This window comes from Sparus aurata, chromosome 22 (genome assembly GCF_900880675.1).
Source record: "Sparus aurata chromosome 22, fSpaAur1.1, whole genome shotgun sequence".
Classification (NCBI taxonomy): Eukaryota; Metazoa; Chordata; class Actinopteri; order Spariformes; family Sparidae; genus Sparus; species Sparus aurata.
This window is the reverse complement of record NC_044208.1, coordinates 24,017,363-24,035,024: the sequence shown is the minus strand read 5'-3', so window position 1 is coordinate 24,035,024 and position 17,662 is coordinate 24,017,363. Positions and strand designations below refer to the sequence as shown.

General features: G+C 45.1%; 2 protein-coding genes across 4 annotated transcripts in view; one reads left to right on the top strand and one right to left on the bottom strand.

The window, feature by feature from the left end:
- Nucleotides 1-3,666: 3,666 nt before the first annotated feature.
- On the top strand, nucleotides 3,667-5,474 carry chac1 (ChaC, cation transport regulator homolog 1 (E. coli)). The gene is made up of 3 exons (XM_030406015.1): nucleotides 3,667-4,343; nucleotides 4,489-4,524; nucleotides 4,643-5,474. The coding sequence occupies exons 1-3, from the start codon at nucleotides 4,173-4,175 to the stop codon at nucleotides 5,024-5,026; spliced, it is 591 nt and encodes a 196-aa protein (XP_030261875.1). The 5' UTR covers nucleotides 3,667-4,172; the 3' UTR covers nucleotides 5,027-5,474.
- A 2,517-nt stretch (nucleotides 5,475-7,991) lies between these two features.
- Nucleotides 7,992-17,662, bottom strand: part of ino80 (INO80 complex ATPase subunit) — a 37,267-nt gene continuing 27,596 nt past the window's right edge. For 2 of the 3 annotated variants that reach the window (XM_030405660.1, XM_030405662.1), the window contains exons 29-37: nucleotides 16,477-16,571; nucleotides 15,833-15,905; nucleotides 14,469-14,627; nucleotides 14,253-14,355; nucleotides 14,066-14,154; nucleotides 13,529-13,684; nucleotides 12,948-13,119; nucleotides 10,606-10,821; nucleotides 7,992-9,646 (exon numbers count right to left, since the gene is read on the bottom strand). In XM_030405660.1, the coding sequence (XP_030261520.1) occupies nucleotides 9,429-9,646; nucleotides 10,606-10,821; nucleotides 12,948-13,119; nucleotides 13,529-13,684; nucleotides 14,066-14,154; nucleotides 14,253-14,355; nucleotides 14,469-14,627; nucleotides 15,833-15,905; nucleotides 16,477-16,571 (1,281 nt within the window). In that variant the 3' untranslated portion in view covers nucleotides 7,992-9,428. The remainder of the gene's footprint in view (nucleotides 9,647-10,605; nucleotides 10,822-12,947; nucleotides 13,120-13,528; nucleotides 13,685-14,065; nucleotides 14,155-14,252; nucleotides 14,356-14,468; nucleotides 14,628-15,832; nucleotides 15,906-16,476; nucleotides 16,572-17,662) is intronic. The other variant, XM_030405661.1, reaches the window with a different exon arrangement.

Genomic DNA, 17,662 nt, shown 5'->3' with positions numbered 1-17,662 from the left:
AACACACCCCCCTCACCCCTCCTCTCATGATGCTTGCAACACACGCGTCCACGCACACACACACACACACACACACACATACACACAGCCGACCAAACAGATGCCGTGGGGGGAGCACGGAGTGAGTCTGTAGTGCCATAAAAACAGCAGCATATGCCAGGCCTCTCGCCCCGTGTGCATGACACACAGAGTGCACAGACCTCCTCCCATAAAAAAAAAAAAAAAAAAAACACACACTCGAGCACTTACAGGCTCCCCAACTGCCTGCCTCCCCTTCAGGGTTAAGAGCAATATTTCAATGCCCGGTTCGGTACTACCCATTCGCGCAGACAAAACCAAGGGGGAGAGGGCCTGGCACCAGAGGGGAGGGGAAACCAGATGGGAGCTGGTGGATCTGGATCCACATAAATAAAAAAAAAAACAGAAGAAAAGTTGACTTGTCAGAGCAATCTGGTCTAGTCGTAAGATTCCTCCCAGTGTGTCAGAAAATCCACTAAAAACGTGTCATCCGCATTATCAAAGCTCTCCTGCCTCCAGTTAACAGAAATCCTGCGACAGTCAACACCCCCTAATCAGCAGCAATCAACACTCGGCAGAGGATCTGGACGGCTTTTCCCTCGCACACATCCTGTCAGCCTGTTGACCTAGGCATCCTCATCTAAAGGCTCGCGTTGTTGAAAAAAAAAAAAAAAAAAACAGTTTGGAAAAAGGATGCTTCCGGCCTGCCTCGAGAAAAACACACGTTATCATAATGATTAATCATGCGGTCAAAGCCCCCCAACGCGAGCCCGATAGTTCTTAAGAATTTCTTCCCACCATCATGATGCTCACACCTACAGGCAGACTCACGCCCTCGTTCACACCCGCACCGCGGCCGCAAACACATGCTAGGGCTCTGCTCTTTGGCCTCCGGGGTCTCCATAGCATGGCCAGGCATTTTTCATTGTGTTATAATCACAGCATCCTGTTTGTGACCCTGTGACATCAGTTCCTGCTTCCTCCCTGATTAAAAAATGCAGAACATGCCGGCGCGGGCCAACGGGGTTTCTCACGCATCGCACTCGCTCGCGCAGACGACTTCGGGGTTCTCAGGAAACAACTTCAAAACAGGCGAGACGACGACAACAAACACGCCAATCAGCACTATTTATCTTGAGGAAAGGAAGAGCTGGGGGAATGTGTGATACTGATCTGGTGAATGGGGAATCAGGAGGCAGATTTGTAAGTCAAATCTGACTCTCTCTTCATGAGGAGCTCGGAAGCTCCTCTGCTTTCTTCTCATTGAACGCCTCGCTCGGCTCTTGACTGTGCGTGTTTGTGTACATGCATGCGCGTGCAGATTGCACTCACACATCGCGACGCTGTCACTCACCGCTCTGCAACCTTGCCCCTTCCTGCACTTGTAGTCGTCTCATTAATTAACACTAGGTGTCAGTAAGAAACCCACACGCAGGAAATAAGTGGTCAGTGCATGCCAAAATAAAACCCCGGGTGCACTCGAGTTGATGATTGACACAATTTCAAGCAGAACTATTAAAGGGGCACTGTGTCATTTTGGAGGAGAATTTTAATATTTGCAATATTAATGAGCTAATAATACAAGAAAGTCAGAAATATTAATTATTGCCATAAGTGAATGAACAAGCTGTTCTCAGAGGAAAATGAAGTCCCCAGAACGCTGTTTGAAGCTAGAAAGGTGGCAGGGTCCGCCACATATAAACAAAATAAAACAGCGTGAAATTGTGTTGTCCTTTAAGGTCGGCTTGTTTATTCAGTTCATTCAGTCGTGAAAACAAAGACAGTCTGTTTATTTGGTTTGTTGAGGCATGAACAAAATCAGTCAATGGAGATCTTTCTCTTCTTCCCCTAAACTACGTAGTGCACCTTTAAATAAATGATGCATCCAGCAACTCATAGACAATTCTGTGTTGTGGATGTTTTGTCCCACTAACCCGACCAGAAGCTGCCAACCTGCTAGAGAATGTTTACATCGTACTAGAAAAACAGGCTCTATTGCCGCAGGAGTGATATACCGTAGCTATGCAGCCGAAAGTGTTTATGCACATATGTTTCATATCTGTGAGCTGGAAAAACAAGAAGAAACACGGGGATATGAGGGGAAAGTCCACACGAGTTGCTACATAAGTTTATATTTTTGAAAGGTGACTTATCTTAAATGTATATGCTGGCCAGCGAAGGCGAACAGACACATCAATGGGTCAAAACATCCAATCACAGCAGTACATTAGATTACAGGCGGTGCTGTCGGGGTGGCTTAGCAGCAGAGACTCTGTAGCAGCAGGCTCCGGGAGAGGACGGACATGAAGGGCCACGGCATAATGGGATGGAAGCTTGTGCATGACACAGGGTTGCTCAAAGGCCTGGATTGTGTGGCGCTTTAGATTGATGAAGAGCTGATACAGTTGTCTGTCCTCGTATCAAGGCAGATAATGCCAGCTATTTATAGATAATCTATCTATTGAGCACAGATGAGCCTCTGCTATAAACACTATATCAGATCCAGCGGGCGCGGTAGGCATCTTTGCACATCGGATCAGGTCTTCCATGTTCCTGATCACGGTTCTCTCTTGATGTGTCTCGGCTGTGTGCTGTGTTTTGGGATTCACCTTTGTCTTTAAATTACTTTTGCAATCTTTATATTTACAAGATTTCAGATTATTAGGAGCGTGTATGGGCTGTCGGCAAACAGCTTGGGGTGGTTATCAAACTCAGAAAAACACCAAGTCTGCTTACGAGCATGCATCTGGCTACCAAAGCAAACTGTCTATTAAAAAAAAAGGGTGTATGTGTGTTTACAAAGTTCGAATAAATCTGCAAGAGTAGGATTTTCTGCTGATAACCCAATGCTGCGCCGGTCAATCACATGCAGCAGGTCAAAATGACCCTGTCTGCTGGAAATGTCAACTAAAAACAAACTGTACCCTTTTCCCTTCAACAGCTTTTCTCCCTGTGGTTAAAAAATGAACGTGGTGGCTGCAAACAGGATGCTCAGTTGTCAGTGACCTGTGTCTTGCCTTTGGATCTTTGAGCTGTGGGTCTAGATTACAAGCCTCTCCTGCCCTGGCTCATGTAAACACCCATGTAGGGTGCTTATTTACATGTCAGCACTGATTTCCATTCACACCATATTCAAGTCAATGCATTCAGATTCCCTAGAGAAAGAATCATTTATTCACTTTGTGTTGTGTGTAACTTCACTAATCATTTCATATCGTTTTCCTTAATTTTCTCTGTGAGATATATATGGTGAAAGAAACTACATGGCCATATACAGGCTTTATGTAGTCTGATGCAATGTCTTGGTATGTTGCTGTGGCCCTGAAATGCAGAGGCAAGTTGCATCAGCCAGATCAAGTCTGAACCGTATGGAAACGTGTTCACAGAATGACAACACGGGCGACCAATCATGACACGAGTCAGTTGGAGTGACAGCTCAGCGTCCAATCACATTTAAATGTGGCGGTGCTGCTCAGGAAAACTGTGAGCCAATAGCGTTGGCGAATTGGTCTGAAATCCCGCCTCATTCGGCGCACCGAAGTCTGATTGGGTGAGATCTCACAGAGGAAGACCCTAGCTTGAATATTATTGGTCGAAAGGACGAGCACGGATTCGCCCACCTGCCCTGGACTGTATAAATACGTGAGCGCCAGTTCGGCCATGTTATCGAGGAAACGCTTCAAATCACCGTCGCCTCTCGGCCCGAGAGAAGATCCACCGAAAGGTGTTTAAACACCGACACCGCGACATCAAACCTCGATCAGTCCGGTCATAGTTTAGTCATTAGTAACGTCTCCGGCCGGCGAAGCAGCTGGCCGAAGCTGTTTTTTTTTAATTTTCGAATTGATTTGAAGGCCTAACGGCTGCCATGGATTTTTAAGGCATAATGCGGCACCTCTAATGCAATGGCAATGCATAGTGCAAGGCAAAACAAGACGCGAAACTCCATCTTCGCCCCTGCCAAGCAGTCGGGCTCGAATACCGTCCGCGGTATACCTGCCAGCGAGCCGGTACCACTGCTCCTGGACCGGAGGAAGCTAACACTAGCTAGCTAGTCAGCCATCTAAGATAACGCTAGCGAATTGTGAAAGAGTGATCCATCGATTCATCCGAACGTCGTCAACACTACCGATCAAGAACAACGAACAAAAAAAATGAAGCCTCAAGACATCGTCGCCGGGAAGAGCAGTCTGTGGATCTTCGGGTACGGGTCACTGGTGTGGAAGCCGGACTTCAAGTACAGGAGGAGCAAGGTCGGCTACATTCAAGGCTACAAGAGGCGTTTCTGGCACGGAGACAACTTCCATCGCGGGAACGACGAGTTGGTGAGATGCTTTAACGTTTTACTTTTTTTTTGTTTTTACAACATGAGGTTTATTTGCTTGTGTTCGACACTGTGATGCAGTTTTGGCTCGGACATCTTCAGGCGTTGTCCGTGACGTGACCCATTTCTTTTCCTCTCCCCCGCAGCCCGGAAGAGTGGTGACGCTGATTGAAGATGATGACGTAAGTGGAAAGCTCCACTTCCTTTTTGGTTCAGCCAGTGATGCTGTAGAAAGTACACCGGAGTTTCCAGATTTACAGAGTCATTGAACACGTCTTGTTTGTGTTTTTCCCCCCACAGGCGAGCACTTGGGGTGTGGCGTTCGAGGTGACGGGCCCTCAAGTCGAGGAGTCCCTCAAGTACCTAAACGTGCGCGAGACGGTCTGCGGCGGCTACGTCACCAAAATGGTGGATTTCTACGCAGAGGGCGAGAGCCAGCCTCCAGTTCAGGCGCTGCTGTACATCGCCACCACCGACAACCCCCTCTACCTGGGGCCGGCCAGCGCCGAGATGATCGGCTGCCAGATCGCCATGAGCAGAGGGAAGACGGGCCACAACCTGGAGTACCTGCTCCGGCTGGCCGAGTTCATGAGGAGGAGCTGCCCGCACGTGGATGACAATCACCTGTTCTCCATCGAGGCGGCGGCGTTGACCGTGGTGTCCCTGCTGTTAGCAGCCCAGTAGCTCGTACCCTGAATACACTACACACACGACAGAGGCTTTCCACCTGTCATGCAGTCCACCTATGTTTTTATTGAGCGATGTAGGTTCCCGCTACAGCAGTGAATCCATCGAATGCTGCAAAAGTAATAAAGGAAAGCACGACAGTGGTGTTTGTTTTTTACTGACGCATGACCTCATGTTAACATTGTAGCGTTGCACCTGGTACGTGTTTTTGTGCATTTGCTAAATGTATGATCACTGAATTGTTGACTGTAAACATCTGTTAGTTTCTTTTAAAATGGCACATCAATGTCTCTTTATTTGCACAGTTCATATTCCGTCCACCCGATTGAATCTGTTGCCCATTTGCTGTGGGGGTTTGATCCCCCCCCGAGGTGTAGACCTGTTAACGTTTCTTGTGGCAGTTTGTCCATCAGGTGTACAAGAACGAAATAAAAAAACGTTAAAAGAAAAAAAGACCTGTGTTTGTTCCCTCCTGTTACTGACTCAACTCTTTGTTTTCTTTTAGACATTCTAATCAGAGAGAAATCTTCATTGAATGTTATGATCTAAACAATAAAGAAGACAATTTCATTCTATTTTACTTTGTTTATATGTGGTGGACCCTGCCACCATTCTATCTTTACCCTTATTTTCCTCTGAGCTTGTTTATACAGTTATGAGAAAAGTAAATGAGTATTACCTTATTATTGTAAATATAAAAATTCTGAGTCTGCAGTTCTCAAACTACGTAGCACCCCTTTAATGTTGACTTATTTACATCCCTAATCGAAGCCTGAAAAGGTCAAAAACTAGATGATACTTTTATGGATATGTCGGCTTCCACATCTGACAACCATACAAGGCCTGAAGCAGGTCTGAGCTGAAGTTAGCTAGATAACTCTCACACATCCGTCCACGCTCCAGGTTCGACCAGGCTGCAGATTTAGCAGCATTACCCAGAAGCCTCGGTGCTTTTCTGGAAGAGGCTCGTGCAGTTTATACGCATACAAGTATACGTCGGACACTCCCAAACGTTGGCTGGAGCAGCTTGTACCTTGGATGTGGTTCAAGTCAAGAGTCTATCTAGGTGCAGAGGCTTATATAACCGCTGGCTGCATGGGAACAAGCCCAGACCTGGAAGTCCTGTGTTTACAGTCTGCTCCGCGGCTCATGTCAGAGTGCACCAGGAAGAACATGCCGCCGAGGCGCTCATCAAGATGGAAATCTCAGCAGACCATGTGAAAATATGCTGACTTTAATCCACGTGTGTCAGTATATATATATATATATATGTATGTATGTATGTATAGGTTAAAGGGTCAATTCAACCAAATAACACAAAAAAGCATCTTTCTCTTGAACTCGCGGTGCTGCCGAGCCTCGCAGATAGTCTCAGATTTAAGCGACAGGATTTTGGATATCTGCTTTTGCGATTTCCTCCAACCCCAACAACACAATGGAGGGGGTTGGATTTGGTTTGTGCTGCTCAGAACACAAAAAAACACCACATCGGGAATCGATGTCAACATGTCTTTCCGAAAAAACAAAGCCCTCAAGTTGCTGAGGTGTGAAGAAGTTCCAATACAAGGATATTAGTGAATTGATTTGATTTTTTTAAAAAGGAATATTTCGAACACTGGCTGTAACCTGGGGGTGTATTAACAGGACTTTTGACTTCATACAGAGCTTTGTGCAGCATTTTGTAAAGAGAGCGTGTGATCTGGAACCGTAAACTGAACACAAAGTGAACATAATGCGGCTGCGGTTTGCAGGCTCGGTGAAAAGATTTGGAATGAACCATCGACTTTCAGCTCCGGCTTTGGTGTGTAAACATTTCTTAAGCTCCGTGATTGCGCATGTTTTTTGAGTCCGTGCAAAAAAAAAGTATTCAACATGGCAACGGGAACAGAACAGGGACCTGAAGCTTTACAGGAGAGCTGCCAAAGAACACAAAACCGCGCTTCCAAAAAAGGCCACGGTTGATTCACAGCACCTCGGTGATAGTCTCAACAAAAAACCTGTGCAAAAAGCCGAACAACCTGGAGTGCGAAACACGAAACCTGGACGCAGGAGCATCGAGGAGGAAACGTTCTGACGTGTGTTGCGTGCAGGAGGGCTTCTGTTCAAGGACACGCTGCGGTTGTTACGGAGGTATCTTCACCTGAAGTCTGAGGACAGTAGCCACGTTAGAGCGCAGGTCACAGCAGCTGCACCAATATCAGGAAATTCACGGCCTTTAATGTAGTTCCCAGTATTTAAAGGGACAGTTTGCCCCAAAATCAAAACTTCATATTTCCCCTTTTAGCTGTCGTGTACATTTATCCATCTAGATGGTTTTCTTGTGATATGCTGTATTTTGGAGGTATCAGCTGCATAGGTGTCTGCATTCTCTTGAATATAATGGGACTAAAAGGCACTCAGCTTGTGGTGCCGGAAGCGCCAAAAAATATATGTTTGAAAAACTCAACAGCAACGTCTCTCAAACAGCCTTGTTGTGAGCAGTAGCGTGACGGAACGATCTTCTCTCTACCGAAGGAGGAATGGAAACGTGCATCTATCAAAGAGAGGCTATCTGGGGAAGCTAACCTTACAGCTCAGCTACGCAGGACGCTATTAATGTTTAAAAGCTTGTCTCACATTAGTGGATGCATCTTTTCCTCTATGCGGTGATATGGCGGGTGTATTTCGGTAGAAAGAAAGTAGTTCCCGCATTGAGCTGCTCACCATTTCTGTGGATTATCTTGATGATTTCTGGAAGGAGACATCGCTGTGGTGTTTTTCAAATGTATGTTTTTGGCACTTTGAGCACCACCAGTTGAAGGTCATCAGAGAAAAATATGTTCTTTTAATTTTGGGGTACTGTACCTTTAAATTGTTCAGTCAAGAACTCCTATTTGCTTCTTTATATTCTCATATTGTTCATGTTTCCATCCGATGTGAGCGAATGACACCGTTTTTTACGAGAGCACAGACACAACGGGAATTCAGATTTAGCACTCCTTTATTTTCAGTTGGCTCCTCCTGTTAGTAAAATGGCCGACGCATTTCTTCATATGTACACATGACCTATAAAAATAGACAGGCAAATGAGGGAAAAGCCAGAGGAAATGTCGCTCTCATCATTATGTACAATCAATATAGAACATCGTATTTTTTTTGTTTTAAATCACACTATAGACACAAAACAAACAAAAAAAAAACAACCTAGAACAGATGTAGTGCTCAACTCAGGACACTGATGTGGACCTTTTCTTTTTTTTCTTTCCTTTTTCCCTCCCAAAACATCAATGACATCAAAGAGAACCACAGACTCCTCATCACGAAAAAAAAAAAAAAAACAACTTGTGAAAAGTAAAAATGGCTTCAGTACAATTTACACTGTTCTACAGGTGAAACATCCCGCCGGCAATTATAGTGAATAATTTCTAATAACACAACTCAAATAACTTAAATATTAGACAACCAAATAATTAGAAAATAAAAGTAATCCATAAATTTATTGTTAGCAGCATTGCCGTATCAACCGGTACCCCTCATTTTGGAATATAATTTTTTTTTGTTGTAACATCCATTCATTCAATTTCTCATTGGACAAAAAAATATATAATCAATTTTTCATTTTTCCTTCTGTACGGGAATATATTTTTATGGACAGGAAATCTTCAAAATGCCGAGACCTGCCGCGTCGGTGCGGGCGCTCACGTCATCGTTACAAAAATAAGAGCTTTAGTAGAAAAGCTGTCAACGTTTTTTTTTGTTTGGTAACCTGTTTCTCGTCGGTAAGGTGTGGGTTTCACATTGAGCTCCGAAATGCAGAATCATCCATCGAAACATATCTACAGAACAATTAAATAACCCTAATGTACACGAATGAGAGTCAATAACATCGACACCAAAAAAAAAAAAAAAAAAAGGAAGACGTGGCTCAGTGCATCCGACAGAAAACTCCTTCGCCTTCCCTAACGACTGGCGATCACGAGGATTTCGAAGCCCTTTGAATCCGCACGCGTCGGTTCACGTCTGTGTTGCAACGTCACAACTAGGTAGTGAATCAAAAGAGTTTCCTGTCACGGGTAGAAAAGTACAGTTTGTCTTCTCGGAAAAAGCACTTGGAAAATACTCTCGTCACAACGCAAACAGAACATACTCAAGGCAGATTTTGTGCATCGACCAGGACACGTAAAACTAAAATGTGGAACAAGTAATGTGGAGGCTGGTGGGGGGGTGGCTGTACCTTTAAATGACTGTGTGTGTGTGTGTGTGAGTGAAGGGGGTCCTATTAGTTGCTGAGCCAGGCGTAGGGGGCGTCTGTCGGGATCACAGTGAGAGTAGGTCAGTTTTTCTGCATGGGTGTGTGTTCTATGTCGAGACAGTTGTGCGTGCATGTGTGTGAGGGCACATTCATGGGTGTATGAGTGCATCATCGGGCCCCGGGACCACCAGGGCCTTTGCCTTTCCTGACTGCGCCGTGGCCGCTGTGGTGGTGGTGGTGGTGGCCTTGGGTCAGCTGTTTGTGGGGGCTCGGGGTGGAGGCTCCTCCTTTGGCCTGGGGGGAGGAGCTCCTGCTGGGGTTGAAGGCGGGGCTGGTACCAGACCGGCCCAGGGAAGGCTGCAGGGGGCTGGACGCAGCAAGGCCTGCTGGGAAAAAGGGATGAACAGGTGCACGGTTACTCTCAGTGTGTCAGAATTCAATACTACATTGTAAGTTTACACTTTGTGAATGTTTATCTGTTGTGTTAATACGCTCACTGTGTTGTTTCACAGGTAAATCATGAGTCATTTTCTCTGAATGTCAGGTTACTACCAGTGAATCACAACACTTCCTCTACATTTTTCACAATAAAATGACTTGAGCCTTCCCCTGAATACATAGGCTTTTAATGTGAAAAAACATCAAGTGTTGATGAGTTTTGCTGACTGTAGATAGACAGAGAGTGGAATTACTGGAAGTTTGAAGATATTATTTCACAGCAGCAGAGCGGTGAGTATAACATGACTTTCTTTGTATTACTGATAAAATAAGCACTGCAGGAATTTACATATTTATATACCCTATTTACCATGTGAGCTGTTGTAGCAGACTACAGTTATTCCACCTCACTCAATGTTTTAATTTCTCAGCCTTTACATGTTCATGCTGGCCTAAAGCTGAAATGTTTATGCCGTCTATTATAATTTTATAGATCTCAGTTCAGAAATAACTCTCAAAGCATTGTCGTCTTTGGCCGAAACAACAAAGTCACTTAAAAAGAAGCTTTGAGAATGACGTTTACACCATGTCAGCAGAAAAGACCACAAACACGCCAAGCATTGTAGTTCACAACAACACTGTTCCTAAAGTCAGCTAAAAAAGCCTCTTCACATAGTTTAGCCTGTTTTTGATTATATTTAGAGGCAAAAATGTGAAATCCTTCCCAAAATGTGAAACAGGAGAAGAAAACTTGCAACCAGGCTGAAGAAATTCATTCATCCTACCTGACAATAACGGTCAGTTACGACATTTGACTAAGAAATGTAATAACATATAAATTAAAGGACATTTTACAAGTAGTATTGGACAGTTGTGATGTGTGTAAGTGTGCACAATATGAACTAACCTTTAGAAACACTGTAACCGTAAGCAGCATACGCTGCTGCTGATGCAGCTGCGGCACCAGCCATCGCTCCCGCCATAGCCGCCGCGCTGCCCGCTGTCGACTTGCGCCCGCGCCCTTTCCCTCCGGACTTTGTCCCGCCTCCTGACCCTTTGGGCCGCCCCCGACTCCGCCCTGACCTGCCTCTGCCCGGACTGATGGCGTCTGAGGCTGAAACACCTGAAGGGGGAAGGCAAACATATAAAAGGAATAATCCTCATGAATACGTTATGATTTATTCCTGGCAGACATCACTGAAATCAAGTTAGGTGGAACACACACTGCTGTGAGAGAGATGTTCTGTCTGACTTGGCCTTAACCCAGTCATTCATAAAGTTTTACTGTAAAATAAAATGATCATTACGATCACGTTAACCATAACTCATCACTACCATAACTACAGGCTCGAGCAAAAACTGGAATACTGCTCTTATTTTCCGTATGGTGTGCAGAATTAGAGCCAGTGTCTGCCTCACCTCACTGGTTACGAGTCTAATCCTTCCCGGACCTTCTCTCTCTCCCCCCGACCTCACCCCCGTCTGACTCCCCACTCTCTCCGCTGGGTTTTGCATGTTTCCATCCAGACACTGTGGCATTCAACCCTTCTCTGTGGGGGGAGATGAGCCTATCCTATCACTGACACCCAGGCACAGATGAGATGAAAACCCCTCTCTAAATCCCCCTCTCTTCCCCTCCTTTCAGGCCTTAATCTCACTCTTCCTCCCTTTTCACTCACTCGTCCAAGTTTACCAATTGCTCCCATATTCTCAACCTTCGTTCTGTCTTTGAAACCCTCCATTATAACGTCATTCACGTGTCTGAGGGCACCAACTTTCTCCCGGTTTTTTTAAGCAGGGGCCATAAATAATCTCTCTGGCAGGAGCCTCTTAGCATGGCAGCAAAAAAAATCCCAAATGGGTTTCAATGAAGCTGCATGTATTTAGGAGGGATTACCTTATTGCGACGCATCCAAAGTACAAATATACAATGTCAACTATAGGCTGACTGCTGATCTGGATACCGTAGTACAGAACATACTGAAACACGGCTGCCAAGGCCAAATAAAAGCCTCATAAATCTAATAATCAGCTGCATAATACATATGAGGCAATGCACTACTTGTCTCGATGCACGTAAGCCTATAAAAACACAAGTCCTGATAGTGAGGGGAACATAACAAGCATGACTCCTGTGCGCAGTAATGACCTTTATGTCAGTCGGATAACGCAGGTCACGTTTTATTTGGCACCACTGGAGCAGCGAGGATGACGGGCGGCTGCACGGATTGCATGTACCAGGATTATCCGAAATTAGGAAACATGAACATTTTGACAGTGTGGGTCAGACTGCTTGGGTTGTAAAAAAATAGTCCCTCTAGCAAGGAAAAACAGTTTTATGTACTAATTACATTTTCAAGATCCTTGATCCTACTTTAGGGCTGAATTAAGGTTTTTCAAGTCAATACTGATTTGAATATTTTTAGCAGCTAATTGACGTTCTCAAATTCAGCGGTAGAAGGAGTCTTCAGGTCCTTTAGATAAAAGTAATTCCTCTCAATTATCACTTATGTCCCACTGGAAGTGTGTGGCAGGGTCAGCATCTGCTCTGCTGTCTGTTTTCTGATTTTTTTCATATTTTTGCTGTGTTGAAGAGTCAATATCAGTGTGACTCTATAGAAACACTGCGACCAGTTAAATCTCTCTTCTGCTCTCTGACTGTAACGGCTGTATAAAGACCAGCAGTCTGTTTGACTGAGGGCAGGGCTACACACACACACACACACACACACACACACACACACAGCCGAGACAGAGAGCAAAACAGCAGACAGGATGAAGCGTGCGCTGCAATGTTTATCTCTTTAATTAACCGCTTTGTTCTTGCTAATGCCGCTTACTCCTTTCATTCACTCTCTAACTCACTCAACAACAGCTGCTCTCTTGCAGTCTCGACAGTTGTGCCGGGGAGGCGGGGCCGACTTTGAATAGCGTGTTTACAACAGCAACCAAGAAATTCTAAATAATCAATCTTTATGTTAAAATAATAACGTGTGTTAAATTTAAACAGTAACTTCAACTGTCGAATAAATTTAGTGGAGTAAAATGTTCTTCTATGGATAAGAAGTGGAATATTAATCAAAACTTGAGTAACTGTAACTAAGTTTGACAATTTCTTTTGTAGTGTAAATATAATGATATTTATTCTTGTACGATCCTGAAATAAGACACTGGCAGCTAAACAGTCCACTGCTCCACTCCCTCAATTATGAAGGTCAAAGGTCAGCTGAAACTTATTTGCCCTCTCACCGTTCATGTTGTCCGACACTGATCCGGTCACAGAGGAGGGCGAGTTGGTGGCGCGAGACTGCGGCGCCGACGACACCGGATCGTCCACGATGACCAGCATGTCGCTGCTGCTCTCGTCCGCGTCGGCATCCGGAGGTAACGAGCCGGGCTGGAGCTCGCTGCTCAGGGAGATCTGGCCGTGCACAGGAGCACACACAGACATACACACAGGCTGGGGGTCAGCACCACGGGAAAACAAGGGAACCGGGCCGGTGAGGCAAAAGGGGAAACAGTAGAGGAACGATGCAAGGAACGATGAGGAAGAAGAAGGACGGGAGTAGAGGAAGTATGGAGTGCGTAGGATGTAGAGATTAAGAAATAAGGAAAAGTAAGGAATTGAGACAGGATAGACGAAAGAAGAAAGTAACACAGGGTAAGAGAGCAATCAATAACCGAAAAAGGAGTGAATATTAAGCGGAGACAGTTTGTGGACTCATGCCTCCGTAACATAAATCACTTTCACAACTAGAGTTTCATTCCTCCTCCAGCACGCTGATAAAACAACACCGACTCCCTTCAGGTTTTCCTCCCAACTCCCTCACCTCACTAAACGGACTGGGCATGGCCGAGTCCATCTCAACGCTGATGAACGAGTCGTCCCCGTCTGCAGAGAGGTTGGAGTTGTCGGCTGAGGGTGCGTGAGAGATGACCAGGTTGACCTCCTTTTTCCTCTTGTTCTCCGACTCCTGGTTTTGCTTCTGCATGATAGAAAACAGAAAAAGGAGGAGAAGGGGAGGTTAGGTTTCACACATGTCACGTTCATTCCTTGTTGCAGCTAAAATCTCACATGCTTCAGTCTCCTCTACAAGGCCTACGGACGACTATGTGGAGTGTTCAGTCATTTGTCCTGCCCGTCTGTCCAACATTTGAGTCTAGAGCAAGACAACTCAAGAAAGACGGGCCAGATTGCCGTGAAATCCGGTACGGGGACGGTCCCCAGAGAATGACATCCAATGATTTTGGTGAGCCCCCTGACCTCACATCAAACAAATGGTTGGATTTCAACGAGACACTCTGACCTTTCCTCTAGCTTAAAGTCAAACTCTCCTCTTAAATATAAGAAACATGTTGCACTGTACCTTCTCTGCGTACTTCTCCCTCTTTCTCTTGCGCTCCTTCACCTTGCTGCACTCCTCCTGCTGCCTCTTCTCCTCCTGTCTCTGACGTACTGCAAGAGGAGAAAACACAATTGATTATTTTCTCTATGTCCCCCCCCTTCCTCCTTAAAGTTACGGTAAAGAAAACGGAATAAAATCGCAAACGCACATTTCTTCTCCAGCTCATCGTCGTCCAGCAGCAGGCTGACCACCTCTTTGGGTTTGAGCGTGTCTGGTTTGAAGTTGCCTCCAGAGATCACCACCCTTTGGATCTTTAAAACACGAGGACAATAAAGCATTATTCAACTCTGTAATGAAATCATACTTGCAGTGTGATTAACGTTCCTGAAACGGTTTTACTGGGACAGTCTTGAATGTTTCAGACCTCGCTCTTCTCCTTGGCCCGCTGCAGGATCCTCTCCTCGATGGTACCCTGACAGATGAGGCGATAGACAGTGACCTGCTTGGTCTGACCCAGCCTGTGAGCTCTGTCCATGGCCTGTTGGTCCACTGTGGGGTTCCAGTCGCTGTCATAGAAGATGACCTAAAGGGAATTAAAATGATCTTTACTTGTCTGTAACGACCCAAAACATCAAGGTCACCCTCGCGCCAGTCGTTATTAACCAGGCAGTTTAGTTTCTGCGACGTAAGCACGAACATGGCGCGGACACTCCCTCCTCTGTCATTTCTGAGGATGTGTTGTCCCATGTGAACTGCCCTTTAACATGACAGATGTCCTGTGTTAACAGTCACTTCAACTCATTGTCGTGAAAGCTAATCCCACTAGAATGGGGCTATAGGAGGACACAAAGGGAGATTATACTGAGAGATGTTTACAAACATAAAGAGAAATCATCATTCATATATGCAACGCCCGAGCCCCTCCTCCTTCAGTCCACATGCAGTACATCTACACTGTACAGTCACAATGTCAACATGTTATTATGGCTAATCCCAAACGATCTAGACCGTTTCCTGACACAGAAAAACACATGGCAGAGACCCAACGCTGCACTGGCTTTGATGCATTTCTGAATTATGAGTTGCTGTTGAAGTAGGGCCGGGCACTACGGTGATATTATGTCGTTATCATGATACGTAAATAAGTGTTTGCTTTTCCTGATTTTAAAGGCTGTGAAGACCACCCTCGTTTAATATTGTTGTTGAAAACAACCGAAGGAGTATTCTCAGGGATGGTCCTCTTGAAATTTAACACAGGCTTTCGATTTTAAATAAATTTAATTACATGTTGATATAATGTGCAGCTGTGTGTTTTCAAACAGGGAAGGAAACCCTGTCTTTGCGTTTTGTTATGAGTCCATTTCAAAAAGGGGCAACATTTTAGTTTAGTTTTGAAAATTGCCTAAAATGTCATTAATTATCTCTGCATCATGCTGCAAAGAGATCTACTGAAGTTAGCATGCTAAACATTTAGCCACAGCCCGTCCCAGTCCGAAGCCTCTGGGCTAGCAGTGTAAACACCAACACTCCTCTGAGCTCCACTGCTAACTGCATCGATAACTGGCCCAACTGAGCTTAATAGCAGCTAGCTAGCACACAAAAGAATGACTGTTACTCTGGTGATATGCTTCCCCTAATTGTTCTGAGCATGACTTTAACAGGTGGACAGTTCTTACTTCTTACATCTGAACATTTTACTCACTTTGTACAGGAAATACCAAGATATATATATATATATGTTTGTCAACATTCAGAAATCTGATTATTTCTTTTCCTTGAGCGACTCACAGTGTCAGCAGCGGTCAGGTTAATGCCGAGCCCTCCAGCTCTCGTACTCAGCAGAAAGACGAAGATATCCGTCCTGCAGAGGCCAGTGTGGGGAGGAGAGGAACAGGAGGGGGACAGAAAAAAATCAAAAGATATCATTTACAGCGGTACAGTAAAAAAAATATCCATACGCAGCATAATGGCACAAAATTAAGTTATAATGTAAGTTAAGAACCGGTCTCCAAAAATGTCGAGACAGATGTAAAGCCTGGCAGCAAAACTGGGCATAATCGACAATGACACAGTAGTAAAACATATTAAAACTTTAAGAGGAGAGAGGCCAAATGGAACATGTACTTGATATCAAAGGTGGAGTCATGTTGCCTCCAAACAAACCAAAAACTCTCTAACCTACATCTAAAACCAGAGCAAAAACCCAGCGCCTCAGAGCTGCACGCTAATGTAAACCAGAGCATGCGGATGAAATATACACAAGTGCACATATTTGGACGTATACATGTAAGACTAAACTGTTCACTGATTGCCGCGATGTACGAAAAAGGCAGATTTACGGTTAGTTACCGGCCAATGGAGGGGGTGTTTGGTTTCCTGCACGCACTCGCACTCATAAACACACACCGTAGATCATATCTATCATTACCCACCGGCTCTGGAAGTCGGCCACCATGTCTCTGCGCTCCGAAATCTTGGAGGATCCGTCGAGGCGCATGTAGGTGTGTTTACGGTAAACCATGTACTCCTGGGGAAGACGGGACAGGGTGAGGATGAAAAAAACTGATGAGATAATTCTGCACATCGTCTCCAAAAAAAACAAAACAAATATTAGGACATGTTTGTAAGTGTGTATTAGTGTTCCTCGATGTGTACAAATAAATAAATACTGCGATTACTGAGACAGATGTTACAATTTCGATATGATCCACAATTATTTTGACATTTCAGTTTTCATTTCCACAAACTTACAGACCCCCCAAAGCTGAAAATAAAAACTGAAATCTCAAAACTGTTTTTTTTTCTTGAATTTAACATATTCTCAAACATGCAGTGCTATTTAAGTCTCCCTCCAAGGAGCTGACATGCCCTGCAGGTCTACTAGTTGAGTTCCAGGGGTGGGAAACACTCAACTTTCATGCGAGACTTTCCGTCCGACAGCAACTTTCGTGTCCAAAATCTCAAAATCCCACATTTCTTATGCGCATTTGCTGGAGTTGAAACCTCAATCCCAGCCCGGAGAGACTCTGAGAAATGCAGAACTTGATATTCTATCCCCCCAAATGTCTCTGCGTGTGTGTGTGTGTGTGTGTGTTTGCAAGTGGGCGTCTCGAGTGCAACAGCAGTGATGAGGTGACATGTTGATCTCTCTTTAAGCATTGCCCCCCGGACCCCTGACCCCCCTCAATCAAACATGTCAGTGCCCCCCCGACAACTGACGAGGTGGTTACGATTACTGGCACACATCACATCTCACCTCTCACCATCATTACCAATGATAGCAATGATTTGACACAGTGTTTTCGGTGACCTCCCCCAAACCCCTGTCATGACACTGGTGGGGGGCCTCCTGCCCTCCTCTTTCTGTGCGTCTGGCTCTGTTCCCAACAGCCCCATCTGCTCCGAGTGAACACCACATTAGGGACCATTAGCCCGCCGCTCGCCAAACTGCTGCTGACCTTGTTCAATTGAGGTTTGATAGCGTGCCAGCAGGATGTTGCTCTTGCAGAAAGCCTTACTCAGCTCCTCCTAATCTTAATGATTCATCCAAGTCTAAATCATCAGGAATAAAAACGTTCAGAGGAGGATCACCTGAGATCTGTTTTAAGCTCTGCGACT

What these genes read in the sequence shown, in the direction of transcription:
- chac1 (XM_030406015.1), top strand. Translation starts at nt 4,173, where the DNA reads ATGAAGCCTCAAGACATCGTCGCCGGGAAGAGCAGTCTGTGGATCTTC. An exon ending in ATCGCGGGAACGACGAGTTG is followed by an intron (nt 4,344 to 4,488) that starts GTGAGATGCTTT and finishes TCTCCCCCGCAG; the next exon opens with CCCGGAAGAGTGGTGACGCT. An exon ending in CGCTGATTGAAGATGATGAC is followed by an intron (nt 4,525 to 4,642) that starts GTAAGTGGAAAG and finishes TTCCCCCCACAG; the next exon opens with GCGAGCACTTGGGGTGTGGC.